Genomic DNA, 22,054 nt, shown 5'->3' with positions numbered 1-22,054 from the left:
CTAAAATAACAAACAATAACATATAGCATGCACAATAGAAAGCAATTCAAGTATATTTACCTATAATTTTGATAATTTCATCAATATATTTTTGAGCATCAACAAAATAATATTTTATTACATAACTTAATTACAAATCAACAAGTAAATAATTTTTATTTGCAACAATAACATAAAATTTAAAATATAAGTTATCTACCAAAATCGGTTTTTATATTATTTACAAATAGTTACTCCCAATTTTTTCCTTATATCTTCAACTAAAATTGCATTCTCAATACTTAATGACCATGGAACTATACTGCTCTCATTTAAACCTGCAATAATACACATACAATTCACTTATTCAATTGAGTTAGAACTATGTCTATTAAATATTTTATTTTATAAAAATTGTTAGCAAATCTGTAAAATTATAATTACCTTTCAGAAGACAATTTCTAACTTCTTGAATCTCGTAGATTAGTTGCACACTATTTCCATATCTTGTTGATTTTTTTGTAGGAGGCACATCTATATTAATGTCTGTTCCGTTTACAGACATTTTAGTCGCTGACCAGAATGGATCGTATAACTAACAAAATCAATTTGTTATCACATAATTCAATCATTGTCCATTTTTCATTTTATTTTACTTTAATATTTCCTTTAGTGCCAAATACAATTGCCTCATTGGGTAGGTCAACTTTGAAATGGCTTAAAAATGTAGAAATTCTGCCATTGCTGTATTTTAAAATTACACTTGCATCCTTGTCAAACCCAGATTCTGTCAATTGTCCACAAGCGCCATAGATTTGAGGCTTTTCAGGTCCAAACAGGAATTGGCTCATGTAAACTGAGAATACAGCTAACTCTAATATTGAACCTCCACTATTTCGCCTATTAAATTTAATCAATTAATTAAAGAATATTTCTTGGACCTAACTATAACATAGATACTGAGTGATTCATTACTGTTGAATAAGTGATTCAGACATCGGTGTACCGAATGAAGAAATTATTTGCAACGGTTCACCAATTGTACCTTTGTTGATTTCTTCTCTTAAAATAGTAAATGCTGGAGTGAAAAACATCCACATGGCCTCCATAATAAACAAGTTTTTGGACCTTGCAAGCTGAAATAGTTAGAAAAAAAATGTTGTTTTCTTGTCAACAAAATATTGAAATTGATAAATTTATATTTAGCTTTTAAAACCAGACATATTAATAAGACATATGAGAGTAAGTAATTACTTCAACGAGCTGTTGGACTTGCTCAGTATTCTGACAGAATGGTTCTTCGCATAAAACATTTTTGCCGTGTTCCAACATTAAGCGACTGACAGAGTAATGGTGTTCATTGAGGGTGCCCACATAAACAACGTCTGTTACAAATTAAATACCATATAATAATTATACCCAACTGTTTGCAATAAAATAGTATGTTAAAACGTATGCATTACATCAAAAATCATAACATTTCAAAGTTGAATCATCTCACCTACTTCGTTGTCGGTTGCCACGAGAGAATAAGAATCGTACGCCTTGGGAATGTCAAACTGTTCAGCGAATTCTTGAGATCTCGCCTTGTCTTTAGACGCCACTGCTGTGATCAAGTGTTCTGTCCGTGGCAACGTACTCATGGCCACAGCAAAATCGTGCGAAATATTGCTGGTGCCTATTACTCCCCATCTGGTCGCCATCTCTAAAGGGCGATGTACACCTGAATTAGTTGTGTTCGTCACTTGCACCCGACCGGCCCCTATAAGTAAAATACCTACCAAAATCTCAACGACCTAGCACGAGTAATAATTATATATTAAATCTGCAAAGAGTGGATAACAAATGCGGCACGGCCAATCTGTTCGTGTGTTTAGTACAGAACGAAATACCTCGACACCCGATAGTAAGACGGAATCTCGTACACAGTGTTATTATGTATTCTGGCCAATAGCGTATTCGTAGGTAGATTAAAAATATTATACACTCGTACGGGTCACGGCAGTTTATCAATGCTAATTAGTAATCATTATGTCATATTTTGTTAATTATACTAATATGCTGGGCATATTATTGGAGTAATGGAGTTATATAAATATTGTAAATTATAAAATATATAACTATTAACTGATCTGATTACACAATAATTTATTGATTATATAATCTACATCGCTATTCGCTACTCGTGTACTGTAATTTGTCATTTACTATCTTAGATTCTGAGGTGTACCTATGAACCTATGAATGTAAATAATTGGTAAATTGGTTATACAAATAAATAATAATACAATAATGATAAATATTTTTGGTGTGCCATACCTTTAGGAGCAGTAAAATACTTCAATTTTTAACCTTGCAGATAATTTCTGGTAGCGTATCGGATTTAGTCAACAGTTGGTACTTTGGGGACTTAAGAAGTCAAAAGGAAGTGACATTTGTGGACATTTTAAATTTTCAAAATATTTTAGCATTTTTTGATTTATGTACACATTGTACACCATACATGAGTAAAAACTTGACAGTTTTGTGGTTCCTTAGAAATTGTTTATACTGTAATTAAAAGATAGGTATCGAAAATGAGGATTAAAAAATTAATACTAGATTTATACCTATTTAATCGATTTAGGTACCTAAGAATTTTTTTATTGGCATTAAAAAAAATTGTTTAGTTAATATATGCTGTAAAGCCATAGGTATATATTTCTTATAAAAGATTAAAGTTCAAATTTTTACATTGCAGTCCGCAGAATAGATTGAAATATATATCTCTCTCATCAAACAATTTTAATTATTTTGTTATTATTTAAAAAAAATCCTGCTCATTTTTAATATTTTTATTTCGAATCAGATCAACTTTACCAACATAATAGTTATTAACTATTATGTTATAATAAATTAATAATATAACATTATCATAATATATTAATTATAAATTAAAATGTTATATTAATGGTTTACATAAAAATGTATTAATTTGATCTAATTACGTAATTTGTGTAAAAATTATGCCGTTTTTCCCAATTATTTAAAAAAATACTGAGACTTTTTAATTTTAACCCCTTCTAAAATTTTTAAGTACGAACTAGATACAATTTTTCATCAAAAATCACCCTCAAAGTTCAAGTTGAAGATCGAAGCAATTTTTTTTAAATTACTCATCGTGTATACATACATAAAAAACACATACATAATTGTAAAATCAATAAATTCAATGGCGTAATTTGTGGGATGCAAGGCTGTATAGTGTACAAATGCATCCCATGAACAAAATTATTGTTATTTGTTCTATACTATAATTTCAATAAAATTATCTACATTTACACAAAAAGTATGTTGAAAAAAATTCATGGGATGACTCTACCATGCGAGTGACTAGTATTACTATATATTACTATTGATAATAAATTGAATAGATTTTCAATATTGGTTTTGCATCCCATAAAAAAATGTGAAATGACGCCCCTGAATAAATTCATTGCTCCGCTCAGAATCAAATAATTAAAAGCATCTTTCAATTGTCTAAACATAATGAATAAAAAAAATAGTCAACTTGGCCAGCCCAGTTCCTAAATTATTTGCTCTGTGCACTTCGGTACCTCGTAGTATATAACCTGGCATCTACAATATATTATATATGTATATATTAATATATTACACATTTTTATTTTTTAAGTCTTAATATATACTATAGCCTGTAGGTATACTTAAATATTTTATATATTTGGTCATTCCTCTGCATCATTTTTATGAAAATATTAGTCTATCCTGACTCCTAGCTGCGAGTAAACAATACAACTCTAATAGTTGTACAACTAAATAATAATAGTTCTATAATCAATACTCAATGGTATTACCTTGTAGTCTATTGTATCTCGCGGCTTAACCTAATATGGGCAATTCAACGAGACCAAAAGTTTACACCTACAACAATTCTTTAATCGAAAATGAGATAGATCAGAGGATTAAATAACGATATACCTATCGGTATTTATAAATATTAAATTACAAGTCTTTGTTATTTTATTTTGTTTATAGATAATATGATGAATTCTTAATAGTTAATAATATTACGAGTTACGACGGATAACATTATGTGTATTGTCCTTTTCAATTATACATAATAGGTATATTACATATCACTTTGATTTTTCTTTCTAATGGTACCTATGAACTATTAACAAAATCAAAATGGAACAATTACATGTAATAATATAGATAAAAAATGTTTACATATTATTATATGTTTTTTTATTTTTTACACATTTGTTTTCATAATTAATATTAATAATTTTCACATAAATACATAATATTCTTACTATTTAATCATATGTTATACCTTCGTAAATATTGTAGATACTTACGTAGACCATAATTAATTAAATGATCTCATATTTTTGGTGAAATTGTTCCAGAATATTATCGAAAGAAAATTTGTGTTACATTCTGAATACTGGGTTAACAATTACTCTCAGTATGAATCAAATGTTAATAAATTATTATTTATTTGAGAAGTTAAAGAATAAACTAATTTCAAATTTATATAATGAAATAAAAATAAAAATAAAATAATTATTATTAATATAATAATATGCATACTGCATTCATTATAAATTCAGCCAATATTGGTACTATAAATCTGACATCTGTAGGTACAATAAATAAAAAATAAAATTTAAAATTATTCACTAAAATTCAATCAATTTCAAATTCAACATTTTGTCAATGAATATTCATAAATTCATTAATGTTACCTGTATGTGTTTTTACTGTTTTTAGAAAGATTCTATAATGTTTGAGTTGTACAACACTATAGCAGTAATCTGACTAGACGGACTAAAATGGATATGAAATGTGAAAAAAATAATATTGCTAACAATGATAATGAATAATGCACTAATGCACATCAGAAAAAAATACAATACCTACACAATAACAACTAGAACGAAAATGATTAATCTGGAAATGTTTTATTAAGTATGATCTCTGTATTGTATGTAAAATTTAATTATATTTATCATTTTTTTTTTACAAACAGTATGGTGTCAGTCACTCAATTATATCTGTAAATTATAAGCTATTATAATTTATAATATACTAATAAGTAGTGACCAGTAAACTATGTCACTATTTAGTATAGATTAGATTATTAGAATAGGGTGATCCAAGTGATCCAACCTTTTATAGATGGCGTACCAATTTAATAATTTATACATTTATTAGCACAAGAGGGGCCGCCAAAAAAAAATAAAATATTTAAATTCGTATTTTATTTTATAATAACAAATATACTAACATCATAATAAAAAAAATTACTATTAAGTATATTATTAATAATAATATAATATAATACATAAGTTATCACGTTATAGAATACGGTTATGATTAGTTTATAATTATGATGATTAAGTTACTTAAATTTATTTAGAATTTGACATTTTATAATTTACATGACGATTGCCATTATTTTCAGAAACAAATTTTTCAATATAGCACTCTGTTGTAAAGTTAATCTGATACACGATTCTAATGACGAATTGTCGAAACGGTTTCTTAATTAAGACTGTAATGAATTCTTAACAGAAATTGCTGATTCACAACATGCTTCCAAATAATTACTAAATTTTAATTTAATAAATTATATAGGTAATGGTGGTAATTTTCCTTGCGAACATAGTTTCCAAAACTCTTTTAGAAACAAATTTATTTTTGATCGAAGAAAACAATTTACTTAAATAACATAACTTAATTTAAATATTAAATATATGTACTACATATTATGTTAACTATTACTAAAGAGGGCTAAAAAAAAAAAAAAGCTTCAAGGGGCCCTGGGTTGTACGTGTGTACCATTCTGGATTAGAATATTAAAAACTGATTTATATTTTCTTAAAAATCAATACAATATCAATATATATATTATATGTTATATAATTACTGAGGCTGGTAGTTTTCTCAAATTTTAATATATTTTTATTAGAATAAAAAATATGTGTTAACGTAAAAAAAAGTGATAGTATAAATGTGTAAAATTATTAAAAATCAATAATAATAAAAAATTAGCTTTGCTGTTTAATAACGGTTTAGTGAATTTTGTTACTAAATAGGTTACTGTAATGTATGTGTTTAATTTGAATTCAATTATAAATGATATTGTATTTTTAATTTAAAAAAATCATCGTAGTATAGGTACCTACTACCTATTGGCTATTATATATATTTTCAGTCTCAACTAACTGAACTACAACATATTTTATCGTCCGTTATTGTACAAGCAGACAATAAATTATTATATGATAAAAGCTGTACCTGTATCACAGGGAATTATATACCTATAGGCTATAGTTATTAGTTAACCCGCTAATTTTTAATATTTTTTGTAGTGTATCAGTCTACTTTCTCACCAGAACACTGAACAGTAGCTAAAATCCACTAACATCATTCGATATTCCAATTATTCTATTTCATTCTAGAATTGATACATTCATTGCTCCGTTGAAATTCTAAAACTAATTAAGTCTTTCTTTCGCTATGTGTAGGTATACATGTAAAAATGACATTACTAGTATCACTACTGTCTACTGTGCATAGCCGTATTCTTCCGAGAGGAATGGGTTCAGGGTTCATCTCCTCTCCGAAACTTCTTAAAAGTGCGTATTATATTTAATTTTCATAATTTATTGTTATAATAATAAATTTATTATTATAATACATAAATTATTATCATTTTATCATGGTTTAATATTTATGTTTCATTTATAGGTTAAACAAAATTCATAGGTTTCAAAATGAACTAAATATTAAGCAATAAATTATAAAAATGATTAATTTAATTTTTGTTATTAATTCAATCCTTCCCACCACAACAAATTTGACGCTAGATCTAGCCTTGCGGCTATCTATACGGATTATCGGAACGCATAATGGCGGATGCGATAAATTCGGATTTTGGACCATATATTTTTCGCTCTAACCGGATATATCCTTCCTTTAAATTTTAATGTTTATGTATACAATATAATGATTAATCACTATTCACTTTATTATGAGTAATGTCGTAATGACTACATTGAAACTAATAACTATATCAAAATTCACGGTCTCGCTGCATGTCTCTGGTCTGAGTCCCATGATGCAATTACAATTTTACAACGAATATAAAGAGAAATAAAATCGAAATGTTTGTTTACTCCTGAAACATCTTTCTCAAAAGTTACAAACACATGATGTGTTTAAATGTTGTCATAACTATATATGGGTCATGGATTCGGAATAATTATGCTATGCACAATGCCACAATCCAATTCCTATCATCTTCTACTATAGAAAACATTAAATACAATTCATATCTATTCTATGCGACTGTGCTATATACTGCAATTACTGCAGTTATAAATAGTATATACCACGGCTTAAGATCTTAAATCGTGGTATATACCTACATACTCGGGACGGTTTAACCGTTTAACCGTGGTAAGTATTATAATAAGCACATGACGTCTACAACGGACTAGATAAAACTTAATACAAGACAACTTACTACGGTACATCGGGTACATAATATGAATGGACTGGATTATGATAATTATTAATTGATAAAGTATCTTGAGCAGAGCTTTGAATTTATTGAATTTATAATAATTATGTTATTTTATTTGTGTGTACGACTGTACAAGTACACGGTAAGTAAAATTATAGATAAAATTTTTCAATATACAGCTTTAAGGGTGATTTTGAAGAGAAAATTGGATCTAATTCGTATTTAAAAAAGTCAAAATTAAAAATTTTCAGTATTGTAAAAACAAATAAAAAAATTAAGGAAAAACAGTAATTTTTTACACTAAATCAGATTTTGACAAAATGGATTTCTTTATTCTGATATAATTCAAAAACGAATAATGACAGAAACTTATTATAATTACTATAATCTTCTGTACTAACATTTCCATACAGACGATTTTCTAAATATCTTGATTTTTTTAAAGTTATTTATAAACAATTTATATTAAGGAACTTAAGACTTTTACATATATTATTATAAATTTTACTACACACAATGACATTTTTGATTTATTTTAAGATATTATCTAATTTTATATTATAAATCTATTTTTACCATTTTACGGTATATAAAGAAAGATGTTATTAAATTGTGTGTTATATAAGTTGATGTAATAATAATGTGGTAAAAATTTAAAATAATTATATAATTGCAATATTTTCGAAAAAAAAATTATATCAATTTACCGTAATATTATAAGTAAAATAAATAACTAAATAGTGCGTATAGATATTATACTCAAAAAAAACATATCATGAAATATACTTGGTAATATAGACTGTCAGACTGACAGACTGTTTCCGCTCATAATCGTTTTCTGTATACAATGATGTATCATTGAATTCAAATTTAACACACCCATAAAAGTGACCCACTCGACTCCTAATGTACAACAGAGGGGCCAGCGGTACCCACTTGCCTCGTTTTTTCAATGATAAAAATATTTCTAGGAAGGAACTAAAAAATGATAATACTTACAAAAGTAATACCCATTGCTCTTTGTAATAGAAGTTATATAAATAAATACTTAATAATAATAATAATTTCTAATAATAACGTAAAATAGGCTATAATAGTATAATGAGTATAATGCTTAAATAGTAGTTATATTGTGTGTGGTGACTGGTGAGAGAAGGAAGATATTTGTTTATTTGCACAGGGTACTCAGTTTCTCTAATTTCGGTCCTGTAGAGTGTAGGCAGTAATATATTATCTAATAACGATGATATATAATTATAAATATTTTTGAAAAATGTGCATAAAAAAGCTGACACGATGAGTCTATAATATAATGTTTTGACTTATTATGAGACATGAGTTATAGTAACAACAAAACGTGTGATTAACTAATTATTATTATTTTTTTTATAGAATTGTTGCCGAAATGTGTACACAAATGTCAAATACGCACAGCAGTTGAATAATACATCAAGAATGTCGATAACAAACTTGTCGATTGCCATTTGGCTTTGGCATACAACAAAACAAATATATTTATTTGTAATTATTATTTTATCTAGGTACCTATATTATTAAAAGGCAATGTATGTGTATGAGCGTGTTAGCGATTTACAATTAAGTCTATCGCACTCGTGGTTCTGAACTTTGGTACACACTACAATGATTCACCTCAGTCTCAATTTTTCAAATTTTACATTTTAGGATTGAAAATAATATACTAATAATAACACTAATTTAATAAAAATGAAAATTGTTATTGCAATTTTATAAACCCGTATTTTAATTTAATAGGTCTAGGCCAAAACTATCCGAATGACCGTTATAACATCTGTAGTATACCTACATTATAACAGAGTTTAATGATTAAGGCAGAGTAAATCCACTGACAACATTTAAATTGTCACAGCGCATTGCAGCAGGATAAGCTTACATTCCATAAGAAAAATTATATTTCGTCAATATCACCGTGGATTTTGGAAAGCCGTTAGCCGATGCAGCAACAGCATAACATTATCGTTATTCGTTTTTGTATTACATATTTATTTATTCGTGTTGCATACAGAGCGCGCGCGTATCAGACAGTAATCATATTTTCGTTCTATTATCTACGGTCGGTGTCCTATGTCGAAGCGGCCGTTGCGGGCCGCGGCGGCGGCGGCGGTGACGGTGACGACGACGACGACCGCGACCACGACGTGCCTATACGTTCATCGCAGCGTTCGTTTTTGTTCGTTATCGCTCGAATACGCCCCCCTCCACACCGGCCCCACCATTGCACGCCCCACTCGCGCGCACCGAACATCCGCCGCCGCCGCCGCAGCAGCAGTCTTACGCTCTGGTAACACACAAAATACAATATCACGATATTCACTATTCACAGTGAATAGTGATAGAAAAAACATTAAAAAAGAAAAAAACGGGATAAAAATATCGAAGACAAAAAAGAAGACTGCGGTAAAACGTAAAATCGAACGCGTTCCGTTTTTCCAACTTATCACCCGTCGTCGGGCACACCGTTTTGGACTCGTCACCGTGTTATTTGTTGTTCTTACCGTTACCGACTTTTGTGTTATTAAATTTTTATTGTTTCTCCGACGCCGCCGCCGCCTATTGCCGGATAACGACGTTTTCGTCCCAATCCCGTTGATTCCGATATCGCCCACTGCACGCACTACCTATATCGTGTCCATACATATATCGTGTGATACCAACACGGATGTCCATCTGAAAGGAATTTAGATCTCTCACGAACGTGGCGATTACCGTAAAATCATAATCTATCGCCGCGGACGTCGTCCCATTAATGTGCTGAGCGAGATGATTGAAAACCGTAATGCGACAGTAGTTGAGCCTGCACATCAAGATTTGGCCTGAACATTCGCTGCCCTCTGTCACCGGTCCGTTGTAAATGTTCACTGGTATGTAAAACACTGTGTCTGTAGTTCTTGCACGTCATAACATTAATGTCCATCACAGTGGATGATATCATCTACTTGTACGCTTATTGGGTACGAGTTGTAACTTTGACTTCTCGACTGGTTTTTAACCACTAGCTGCTCAGCATTGTTTATGTAAAATTATTCAAATTGTTCCATTACGAGATAATTAAATATGCTTTGGTATGTGTAATACATATTTTTAGAATGATTTAAATGCCCCCCTAAAAAGTTGGTGATTGTGCAAGGCTGTCTACATTTGTTTGTAAATGTTATTATTAAAATGCTGTTGCGTGTGTCCAACTTGTTTTAGTATCAATAACAATTTAATAGGTAAATCACTAAAAAAAAAATAAGATTGTAATGGTAAATACATTTTTACATAACTATTAAAATATATATTTTACACTATGTGGACCTTATACCTATTACCTATTAAGAAAATTTATTTTTATTTTTCTCAACAAATGTGTATTTGTTTACTGTCTTAACAACTAATAATTAACAAAATTAATAACCATCCAAATATAGCCCTTTATGCCTTTATACCTTCTCTTTTCATACAGTTTTTATTATTTTTTTTTTCATTTTTACAAACATATTATCCATTTAAGTTCATTTTAAACACCTAGGACCGATGATTACATATACTTACCTATCTGCAATTTATGATGTTGCGATAAACAATGTTATCAGTTCTGGTGGCTAATGAATTTTTATACAATGCCACATTCATAAGTTTAATATCAATAATTGAAGGAATCTTTTTTTGTTTAGCTGCTCTTTATTTCAATAATGGTATTGTTGATAAGTTTTTTAGAACTGTGTGAATATTAAATTTCCCCTTGTTTTGTTGTCTTAAAAAATATATTTCTTGACCATAGTTACATTTTAACATATCTAAGAAAAACTTCTTTTGTAAAGGCATTCTTTATTAAGTGTTCATCTTCAATGGATTAATCATGTACAATATCAGTAAAGCAATAACAATAAATAAATAAAAGGAAATAAATAAAGCAACTGTCACAACTTACAATTTAAAAAAAGTATACTATTTTAATATTTAAACCTTAATTTGTTCAATGACCTTATGCCCCAACTTCGTTGCCACACCTGATATAAATATCAATTACATATTAAAATATATTTACACTTTTTAGTCATTAGTTTAATTATAAATAATTCAATTTATAATTGATAATATATTATTTTTTAATTTTCAGATAATCAATCACTATGGGAAAGCTGCTTTCCAAAATTTTTGGTAACAAAGAGATGAGAATACTTATGCTTGGTTTGGATGCAGCTGGAAAAACAAGTATCCTTTTTATAAAATATTATTCATATTCAAGGCATATGATATTAGTTCTTCTAAAATTATTCAACAATTTTAATACCTAATATAATATTTTAATATTACATTTATCCAAATTGAACAAGAAGTGGAACTAAATTTTAACAAAATACAATCTATTTTTTCCCTAATTTTAAACTATTTACCTTAAGAAATTCTTCATAATCAATTTAGTCTATTGTTGTAATTTTATGTTAGAATGTTAACTGAAGTCTGAAACACATATTTTTTTAATTTATCCATATTTAAAATGTTAAAACACGTACCTACCATAATACTTAATCTACAATTCATGTTAAATTGTATATTATTATTTGTATTTGAATGTAACTGAATATGAATATGAATATAAATTTAGTATATTACTATATTAGCAATTAAAATGCATGAGCTAATCAGAGTACTGTTCAGAATTTTAATTTTAATTGAAATAACTCTTTATTATTAACAGTACTTACCAATAGAATATTAGTTAATTGTTAAGCCACAATTAATATATACCATATGTATAAAGATTTCATTATATATTTTAGTCTAAAACTTGTTATAAAACTGATTTGAAGCTTCTGTTTTTTTTTTAAGAAAAGAACTAATGATTTAATTTAAAAAGATTTTTTGATTACTTTATAGATTATCATTCTGTAATTTAAGGAAGTTTGTTTAATATTAATCTTGTTTATAGATGTTAAAATCTTTAAAAAAGAAATTTTTCCTATTAAAATATATTAGCTATCTTATACAAATTGAAATTGGGTCAATCTGTAACGACAATACCAACAGTTGGCTTCAATGTAGAAACAGTTATTTATAAAAATGTCAAAATTAATGTTTGGGTAAGTTATCGTGTTACTAGTTGTATATAACTAATACAAATCAGTATTAAATTGTCAAATTAATTTTTCACAGGACGTTGGGGGTCAAGACAAAATACGTCCACTATGGCGACATTACTATACAGGTACACAAGGTTTGATCTTTGTAGTGGATTGTGCCGATCGTGATCGTATAGATGAAGCTAAGCAAGAGCTACATCGGATAATAAATGACAGAGAAATGAGGGATGCAATCATTTTAATATTTGCCAACAAACAAGACTTGACCAATGGTATGTATTGTAATAATTTTTCAATTTTAAGTTTACCTTGGTTTAATGTCTTATTTTATAGCAATGAAACCACATGAAATACAAGAAAAACTTGGACTAACAAGAATACGGGATAGAAATTGGTATGTTCAACCATCATGTGCTACCACAGGAGACGGATTACATGAAGGCCTTGCTTGGCTCACATCAAATTTTAAACAATGATACCAAAGTATATCACAATATTATACTTTAAATATCATTATTAATTTTTTTTAAGGAAGCTTAGGACTAAAAGAAATTCCAAACGTACAAATTGAGTACATTATTTGTTAAATATAATTAAAAATGAACATCAATATTTAAACTATGATGTCCATTTTAATAATAACTACTCTGAGAGGACTGGCCTAATAAAATACTGAATTATTCACAATTGTTTAAATATTATAAATTATAATTTGTAATGTGTACTGAACAAAATTGTCATAATATGCTAAAACTGCCTAACTATCCTTTTGATGTGTATATTTGTAAATTGATTCCCATTCAGTATCAGTATACATATTAGCTTAAATAATAAAAAGTAAGCAATATTATTTATATATATATATATATATAAATTAATTAATAAATACATAATATTTGTTCTCAAGTTTAGAATATTTTATCTAGGCCTGTAAATTAGTATATTTAATATGTACTAAGTATCATAATATTTTATACATAAATACAGTTCATAATGATTAGGATCTTATAAAAAAAAAAATTGTAATAATATTGTTTCATGCGTGGAAGAATCCTATTTTTTATTTTTATTGTTATTTATTATTTTGTACAAAATATTGAATAAATATATATAAAAAAAATTATTATTGCTTTCTGTTTGTTTTTTGTTTGGTAAGGTATAATTTAACAGTCTTCATACTCGTAAATCCTGAGCTGAATCTTGGATTTATTAGTTTATTGCATGGGTAAGTGGGTTAAACTTAATATAGAATAAATTTATATTATAATTTTAAAAATATTTAGGTTCTTTTTAAGCTATTTAAATATTAATTATTTGGAATATTCTACTTCTTTTGGTATATGCAATATTGATAACATTTTTTTTCTAGTCAAAAAAGTTTAAAATGTAATACTATTATACGATACCATAATACATTGTTCTTTGAAAATACATTGGCACATTATTTAAAGATTGCTTATTCAAATGGAAAATTAGTTTTTTTCACCAGTCTGTTATGTATAATACTTAAAAAAATAGTGGTATAAACGATCAAGAGAATAGAGACTATAGTGCTTGTAAGTTTGAATCTCTATGTGTAATTTTTAACATTTTTACTGAGTTATCATTGTAATGGACTAATGGACATTTTAAATCTTAAATTTGAATTTAAGACAAACCATTGAATAGAAAAATAAATTCTGAGCTGGAGTGTATGTAACTGTGTTCTACACCGTCTGACTATTTACAAGGGTAGATATTTTATAATTTATTTTTTATTAATGTAATACAGTAGATTAAATTTAATTAAACTAAACATTTTTTATTATTTTGATGTAATTTATTAAATATTAACTGCAGATAATTAGAACTTTTTGATATTACCTGTATTAATATAGTGTATTGGCACTATAGGCAAGTACCAATTACTAAAGTACATAATGTAATTTTCAAACTATACCACAAATCTAATCAATAATCATACTATTCTACGGTAACGGTATTGTCGGTGCTCAGCATAAATGAATGATAATAATTAACAAACAATAATAATATAAATATATATGATAGAAGTATAATAATGATCTATATTTTTTTATAGTATGCAGTGGCGTAGCAAAGGTATGGAGAACTGTGCCTACGCCAGGGGCACAAATTTGTGCTTCAAAATTGATATTTAATTTTATTCTACCTTCAAAACGACGTTTTTTCATTATACATTTTGAAATGTGTATTATTTTGTTTATCTTGTTTATCTCCAGCCATAAAGCAAGAAAAGAAAATTTTTCAAAGTTTGAAATTTACATTGTAATAATAGCTGATAATTATATATATTTACATAAAAAATATAATTTCGTCAATTTTTTTAATCGCTAAAAAGGCACCTTTTTATTAGGTTTGGCAGGGGTGCTAATGAGTCTTCCTATGCCACTGCTAGTATGATATAATATATACTCTAAGAGAATGATACAAATTTATTTACTTATAATTTAGTATAATATATGATATTTTTGGCTAAAAATAGCTCAGCCTTTATTGAATTATATTATTGTTAGATAATATAAATAAAAATAAATTATAAAATACAATAATACTTCGATAAAGAGGCAAAGACATACTCTGTGGCTCAGTGTGAAGTTTATAGTTATTTATGTGACGTGTTTACTTACCGTATGCCTGTTTGTATAATAGTTATATTCCACGTATAGTTCTGTAATCAACAAATTTTTTTAGAGTAATGGTAGGTTTTATATATAAGTGGTAGGAGTAGGTAGACAGGTAGTAGGTACGTAATTTTGTCATTTTTAGTACTTATATAACATAAGTATATTTGTATGTTGATTTATTTTTAAGGTTTTCTTTCTTTGTGTCCAATCACTAAGACGAATATCTATATTCTATATACATAGAAAGGTAGTTATTCCAAAACAGTTCTAACTTCAACCAGGTAGGTATCAAAAAAAAATGTTGTGTGGGTTAAGTATCTTTTAATAATATCTTATAGCGGTCTTGAGCTGTAAAAAAATTTAGAATTGATTTTTCACTTAAATAGACTAGAATAGGCATGAAATTAAAATTTTGATTGTACATTAAAAAAATAACAACCAGAAAATTGCATCCTTTAAAACAATTGGTGATAATTCACTTACTTAATGCTTTCTTAGACGTTTCATTGTCCATAATGTAATATATACCGCTATAATAAGTGGGAGGAGAAGAACAGTAAATACATCAATTAAATACGATTGATGCAAATTTAAGTGAACCTTTTGGCTTTTTAACAGTTCTTTTGATTCGTTCTTATTTCTTATTATATACTCGGTCCAGTATATTGCTGTTTCAAGAGGTGAATGCGGTCGATCATTATACAACTGTTGCAATTTTTTCATGTTAATTCTGAAATTAAACAAAATTCGTTACTTAAAAATTTATTATTTATTAGATTTCCATACATATATTTCTCGGTCAATGCTTCATTAATAGCATTGAAAAGCTGATCACTCTCCAAATGTTTGTATTCTACAATGACAGCCACTTGTTTTTCAACCAGCAAATGAGAATTAAAAATTTGATCACCAAATATCGGTATAGCTACTATTGGTTTACCACAGTGTATTGTTTCGATTACACTCATCATACCAGCATGCGTTATAAATAATAATACCTTTGGGTGCGCTAAAAAATGTTTTTAAATTATTTTATTTATTAAAAAAATATATTATTTAGATTAATTATTGTCTTCGTTTATCAACCTAAAAGATCTCGCTGTGGAAACCATTTGACCACTTTTACATTCATTGGTAACTGTATATTGCGTTTTTCAACATCAAATTTCATGATGACTCTTTGTTTAAGTTTCGAAAACGCGTCGAGTATGTTGTATAGTTTATCGGTGCCCAACGATTCTTCTGACACGATAGAGCCCAAACTGAATAAAATCACACCGTGATCTGCATTATTTATAAAATCGTTCAAGTCCTGCGTATTCATCAATAGATAAACATTTAAGTATTTAGTATGTCATTATACATTTTTAAGTTAAAAATAATATATATTTTTTTATGATTTTTAATTACTTGCGGGATAGGTTTTTCATCGACTACGTGAATTCCGCCAACCTCAACAATTCCGGGCAGTGTGGGATAGGATAAAAACACGCTATGATAGTTGTTTGTCATAATCATACTTAGATTAGCCATCGATTTTATTACTGATTCTGTTTCTATGCCGTAATGATGTTTGATAATATCTCGAATTACGCGGGTGTAGATCCAATTAAACCCAATGTCGATGACTACCGATTTTAAAGTATTACTGATTCGCTGGAAAAATGACATATGATTCCCGGAAGCACTGATGAGAGAAGGCATATAAGACATGGTCGTCTCCATTCCCATCACTTCGTGTATCCATGGAAATGAGGTCATTGGACAAAAACCGACAATCGGTGCGTCCACAGCTTCGGCGATCGGTGCAAATATTGGTGTAGATGTAAAAAATTCGGCAATCACCAAGTCGAATTTTCGACCGGACTGTAATAGTTTAACAACTGGCGGATGATTGAGAATAGTCGCGTATGTGTTGGCGTTTTTCGATATACGTGATATCATCTTAATAATTCCGTAATCACCGGTAGTCTTGATCTTCGAGTGCGGTTTCAATCCAGCAATGTCGATGTGTGATAAATTGGCTCTTTCCACAGTATCCGGGAAATTCGTGATCGCTAATATTTTGTGTCCGCGATCCAATAAGCTGTGGATTAGTGGTCGGACGACACGGTAATGACTCTGAGCGGTTGTCGGGAATATGACCAGGATTTCCGATGACCATGTTTGTTGTGAGATTGCTAAGGCACAAAAAACAACGCCGGCGAATGAAATGGACTTCATTTTGTTCTTCTCTACTTCTTTATTCACCCACGAATATTGCATACACAGATTTTTGTAATCCTTGATTATGATTTATGAAATAACGTTTATTACGTATATAATATGTAAATCTAGATTGATAGATGATATAATTATTCCTAGCTGTATAAATGTATAATACCTAATAAATAAGGAATAGGTATCAATTTTATGATATTTGTAGGGAAGAAAAATCCAATTAAAAAGTAAAATGAATATAGATTGTGTTATATAAGTGTGTACATGTCTATATATAAATATTAAAAATATATAATGTATTCTATACCTACCAATAAAATATAGATTTGTACTCAACGGTTTTTGATTCGTTTATCGTGCATGTACTTGCTATCTTGACTGACACTGATCACTGAAACTGTATCTAGTATTTTGTGTATCTACTGCATGCATCTGTATCGTGAATTACAAGTAGTAATAGTAGTATATAATATTATATAAATCCTTGGTCTGTTGGTACGATTTACCCATAATTATTAATTACTATATAATAGTATAAATTAATATGAAAAAATAACTACCGATATAGCCTGCAGGTAGTATATGAATTATATGATTATTATATAATCATAATTCATAAGTTATACCTAAGACCCTAACAACCTTGTTAGTATCTATATCCGTGCTTGTTAGTCTCAACGTGTATTATTACCTGCACGAAAGATAATTATTATAAATTACGTATATTACGAAAACTTTAAAATATAAACCGTATAAAACCGTCTCAATACTAATAATATATAGTAGCGAGTAGCCAGGCAGTAGCCCAGTAGGTATACATGATACTATTACTAATCTAATATACTTATTTGCATTTGCTTGATACTTGATAGGTATGTAGCTGAATATAGTCTATAAAAAACTACTGTCTTGATTTTAAACATTTTTTAGATTTTTTAGTTCCAACTTTCCAAGATAATTTAGAACAGTTTTTCAAAACTTAGATACAAAAAGAAAAGTTTTTATTTATTTTTAACTACGAAATAGTTTATAATTTTTATTTATCAATTTCGAAATTCTAACTTAAAATGCTTATAAAAAAATATTGATTCGAGATTTTGGGCGCATGTAAATTACACCGACTTCGACCATTTTAGATCTTTTTTCCGGTGATACACGATTGCGAACGATTATAGTTCCTATAGAGTATAGACTATCCCGAAAGTTACACGATTGCGGACCCATGTTGCCAAATTTATAAATAACACTTCGATAATGTGGGAATGTGGAAATTCTAAGCGTATTAAATTTAGTATGCAGTTATTGCAGTTATAAGTCATTTTTGTTAAATACTGCAGTAATGCCCGGAATACACGAGGCTAGTTTTTCAAGCTAGGATAGCAAGGTAATACTAGTAAGCTAGAAAGGTAGTAGTTGCCACCTCGTTGTTATAGTGTCCTTTTATACAGTAATTTTATTAAACTATGGAAAACTGTCAAATTATTTTATCAGAACGTGGTAAAGAGTTAATTATACACAAAACAAATAAATATCGATTTAGGCGACAGCGGTAAGATGGAATTATAAAATGGTTATGTACAAATAAAGACTGTAGTGCAAGTATTTTGACGACATCAGATAAAAAAATCGATCTGTGAATTTTCCGGTGAGCATATCTGCGCTGAGAACTCTGTACAAAAAATCGAGCTACAGATATTAAGGGAAAACTGTAAAAAATGTGAAGAAGATTTATCTACTAAGCCGTTAAAAATAATAAGAACGAACTATTAAATAATACAGTAACAGAGATAGTTAAAGAAGACATAAAAACTGTGAGGAAAACTGTATGAGAAATTAAAATTATAATACAAGTAGATGTCAAGTTTTAAAAAATTACAATCGTAAGTATAGGTCAGGTTTTAAATAATCTTATAATTCAAAGAAACCGTTTTGACAAAAGTGTACCTACTAATTTCATTAGAATTTTTTTTTGTAATTGCGTCTTCTGTAGTTTTTAAACGGTTTAATATATTTTTGTTTTTTGGAATTTTTTTTATATTATTTTGACCACTGATAATTTTGATATAAGTATCCGTCTGTATCGTATCTTTAAGTATTTGTATAAATTAATTTTAATTATAATTAAACTAAGATACAGTGTATGCTTCCTTCCGTTATCGACGATTATCAACAATTATCGCTACATGTTACATTACTATCTTTTATACATACCACAAGTCACAACATTGATTCAATATTGCTTAAAAATTAAAACCGATGGTTTCTAAACTTTTTTTGGCGGAAACAGCTAATATTATTTTGGTGGAAACTTGTAACTCCCGAAGATGCAGCCTTATTAGTTATTATTATAGTCAACATTGATAATCTACTTATTACTTTCTAATGGACGACTCTTATCGGTCAAACCTGTACCTTTCCCTTTTTGGTCGAAACAATAAAAAGTTTAATAATAACAATAGTCAATATAAATTATATATTATATTACTTAATTTAAGTCTTCATATTATAAATATAGAAAATTATTAAAAATATAAGTTGTATAAAATGTTGTAAAATAAATAATAGTAAATTATTTAAAATATAATTAACAATGTTAGGTTAGGAATATATTAAACTTTTTGTTTTGGCTGAAAAGGGAAGAGTACGGTTTTGGTCGAAAACGGACATGCTTTTTCTAAGTCACTTATAATAAATAGCTACCTAAATAAAAGCTAATAATAGGTACTCGTATATTATCATAATATCTGACTAATACAGACTAACAATATATAAATACCTATTAAATTATAATATAGACAATATAGGTATTAATTATAGGTAACGCCTAACGCGATTTGTGTAGTAATTTCCGATAACGACTGAAGTTAATGCATGATCATGATTAGGTACATATATACATATATAGGATAATATATAGGAACGTAGGAATATTACCTAAGAGGACACCATACCCGCATGTGTTGTCTCTGTCTTACTAACGTACATCATAATAAATTTTCGTTCAGCAGAATACATTTTGTGATGTTAGCATTGTTAGTTTTAAACTTTAATATTTACCTATTATCAAATTTAAAGGTAAGAATATTACCTAGACATTGACATAGAATTTTATTGATATTATCATTTTAAAGTTGTAATACTTCACATAGCTGTAATTCACTTTAAAATAATATCATTGCGGGTATGGCGTGCTCTTAATATTGCCAAACATGGGCACTGGGCAGTCACGCGTAATGTGCGTAATAGAATAGATTTATTCTATAATCGATTATAGACTAGTTCCTTTAATATAAACACACACGTCACACACACACACACATATATTATATAAATGATAATGCCTACGATGGTCGATGATACATTGATACCTATCAAGTTCATACTCCATAGTCCAAGCTCATTAGTCATAATACATTTAGATGGGGAATTTATAATCAAGCTATTAGTATATCAGTATAATATATTAAGGTGTAGTGGGGTAACTGCGACATAATTTTGAATAGTTCGACTTAAACTGGTAATTTCTTGTGAAATAATTAACTTACAAATATGATGATTACTGCATTTAATGTATGAAAGTGTTATATCTAATATATAAATCCATTGTTAAAATTGTGAAAAATATTCTTAAAAAATGTTTACGATAAAAAATTTAAAAAAAAAATGTTGAACTTGCCCCTTGGCAACATGACACAGCCCATGGGTACATTAAAATTTTCCCCACCTAAATTTTTTATAAGTTCACTGGCTCTCAAAGAACTATCCACAACAGACAAAATAATTTCCATTTCAATAAAATTTCAATAATAACATCTAACAAAATACAAAAATTAAAATCCACTCATTAAATTACCATTTTGTGGATATCAGGACACCTTAATATCCGATGAAATGAAGAAATAAACCGATAAGCAAGAGCCGCAGGGCTATACCACTAGTAATCCCATTAAAATGCAAGATATTTTGTTTCAATAATAAAAAAAAATATATTAAAGCTAATGGCTTTACAAGCTAAAATTATAAAATAAAAAAAAAATGTCTTACCTAGCTAAAAAGTCCAAATATCTGAAATATCTATGACCCTGCATGCAGTAGTATAGTGGTATGTCCAGAATATTTTTTTGGATGAGTCACTGAAACTAGGTTCAGAATAGTTTTATTCCCCCCTTCTTCTGATAATATATTATTTGAATAGTTTAATATATATTTGTAATAAGTAGGTACTATGAATTATGATACAATATAATTATTATACAACCATGATAGGCACTTATTAGCTATAAAATATTATAATATTGTAATCATAGGTATGAATATTTAAACCACAGAATGAATTAAATGTTTATAGTGTTTCATTTAATCTATGAATCTATGATAATATAATTCTGGGCATACATAATTAAAAATTTATTAATAACCTATAGACATGTAGATAAAGAAAAAATATTAATGTTTGACCATTATAATTATCTGAAGTAAACAAAGGAACTTTTTTTTTTATATTAAATGCATAATTTTTAAATTGGAATTTATTTCAATTTCAATTTATAATATGTAAACGATTGTAT

The 22,054-nt window shown here is 28.0% G+C and overlaps 3 protein-coding genes across 6 annotated transcripts; 1 reads left to right on the top strand and 2 right to left on the bottom strand.

Annotated features, from left to right (window-relative positions):
* Window positions 1-21: 21 nt before the first annotated feature.
* LOC132928523 (trans-1,2-dihydrobenzene-1,2-diol dehydrogenase-like) lies at window positions 22-2,060 on the bottom strand. Of its 2 annotated transcripts, XM_060993263.1 has the most exons (7): window positions 1,761-2,059; window positions 1,481-1,684; window positions 1,234-1,364; window positions 955-1,115; window positions 636-879; window positions 424-574; window positions 22-317 (listed from the first exon to the last, which is right to left on the bottom strand). In XM_060993263.1, exons 2-7 carry the CDS (start codon window positions 1,680-1,682, stop codon window positions 217-219), a joined length of 990 nt encoding a protein of 329 aa, XP_060849246.1. In that variant the 5' UTR covers window positions 1,683-1,684; window positions 1,761-2,059; the 3' UTR covers window positions 22-216. The 2 variants fall into 2 exon arrangements, with proteins under 2 accessions (XP_060849246.1, XP_060849245.1); XM_060993262.1 differs by having other exon boundaries at window positions 1,481-2,060.
* A 7,708-nt stretch (window positions 2,061-9,768) lies between these two features.
* Window positions 9,769-13,744, top strand: LOC132929292 (ADP-ribosylation factor 6). The gene is made up of 5 exons (XM_060994548.1): window positions 9,769-10,416; window positions 11,658-11,752; window positions 12,518-12,621; window positions 12,695-12,893; window positions 12,955-13,744. Exons 2-5 carry the CDS (start codon window positions 11,671-11,673, stop codon window positions 13,095-13,097), a joined length of 528 nt encoding a protein of 175 aa, XP_060850531.1. The 5' UTR covers window positions 9,769-10,416; window positions 11,658-11,670; the 3' UTR covers window positions 13,098-13,744.
* Window positions 13,745-15,401: 1,657 nt separating this feature from the next.
* LOC132929291 (UDP-glucosyltransferase 2-like) lies at window positions 15,402-21,689 on the bottom strand. 3 transcript variants are annotated; one of them, XM_060994545.1, is made up of 7 exons: window positions 21,531-21,689; window positions 17,798-17,918; window positions 16,677-17,649; window positions 16,353-16,578; window positions 16,053-16,275; window positions 15,750-15,996; window positions 15,402-15,614 (listed from the first exon to the last, which is right to left on the bottom strand). In XM_060994545.1, the coding sequence occupies exons 3-6, from the start codon at window positions 17,529-17,531 to the stop codon at window positions 15,750-15,752; spliced, it is 1,551 nt and encodes a 516-aa protein (XP_060850528.1). In that variant the 5' UTR covers window positions 17,532-17,649; window positions 17,798-17,918; window positions 21,531-21,689; the 3' UTR covers window positions 15,402-15,614. The 3 variants fall into 3 exon arrangements, with proteins under 3 accessions (XP_060850528.1, XP_060850529.1, XP_060850530.1); XM_060994546.1 differs by having other exon boundaries at window positions 16,677-17,599; XM_060994547.1 differs by having other exon boundaries at window positions 16,677-17,549.
* Window positions 21,690-22,054: the final 365 nt, after the last annotated feature.

The sequence above is a fragment of the Rhopalosiphum padi genome, chromosome 4, assembly GCF_020882245.1.
Source record: "Rhopalosiphum padi isolate XX-2018 chromosome 4, ASM2088224v1, whole genome shotgun sequence".
Classification (NCBI taxonomy): Eukaryota; Metazoa; Arthropoda; class Insecta; order Hemiptera; family Aphididae; genus Rhopalosiphum; species Rhopalosiphum padi.
This window is presented reverse-complemented; position numbering and strand designations above follow the sequence as displayed.

Bases quoted from the DNA above. Each gene is read 5' to 3' on its own strand.
- LOC132928523 (XM_060993262.1), bottom strand. From the start codon at position 1,682: ATGGCGACCAGATGGGGAGTAATAGGCACCAGCAATATTTCGCACGAT. The intron at 1,365-1,480 runs GTGAGATGATTC...AATTTGTAACAG, and splicing joins GGCAACCGACAACGAAGTAG to ACGTTGTTTATGTGGGCACC. The intron at 575-635 runs GTAAAATAAAAT...TGATTTTGTTAG, and splicing joins GCACTAAAGGAAATATTAAA to TTATACGATCCATTCTGGTC.
- LOC132929291 (XM_060994545.1), bottom strand. From the start codon at position 17,531: ATGCAATATTCGTGGGTGAATAAAGAAGTAGAGAAGAACAAAATGAAG. The intron at 16,579-16,676 runs GTAATTAAAAAT...ATGAATACGCAG, and splicing joins ATGAAAAACCTATCCCGCAA to GACTTGAACGATTTTATAAA. The intron at 16,276-16,352 runs GTTGATAAACGA...AACATTTTTTAG, and splicing joins TCCACAGCGAGATCTTTTAG to CGCACCCAAAGGTATTATTA.
- LOC132929292 (XM_060994548.1), top strand. From the start codon at position 11,671: ATGGGAAAGCTGCTTTCCAAAATTTTTGGTAACAAAGAGATGAGAATA. The intron at 11,753-12,517 runs GTATCCTTTTTA...AAAATATATTAG, and splicing joins GGATGCAGCTGGAAAAACAA to CTATCTTATACAAATTGAAA. The intron at 12,622-12,694 runs GTAAGTTATCGT...AATTTTTCACAG, and splicing joins ATGTCAAAATTAATGTTTGG to GACGTTGGGGGTCAAGACAA.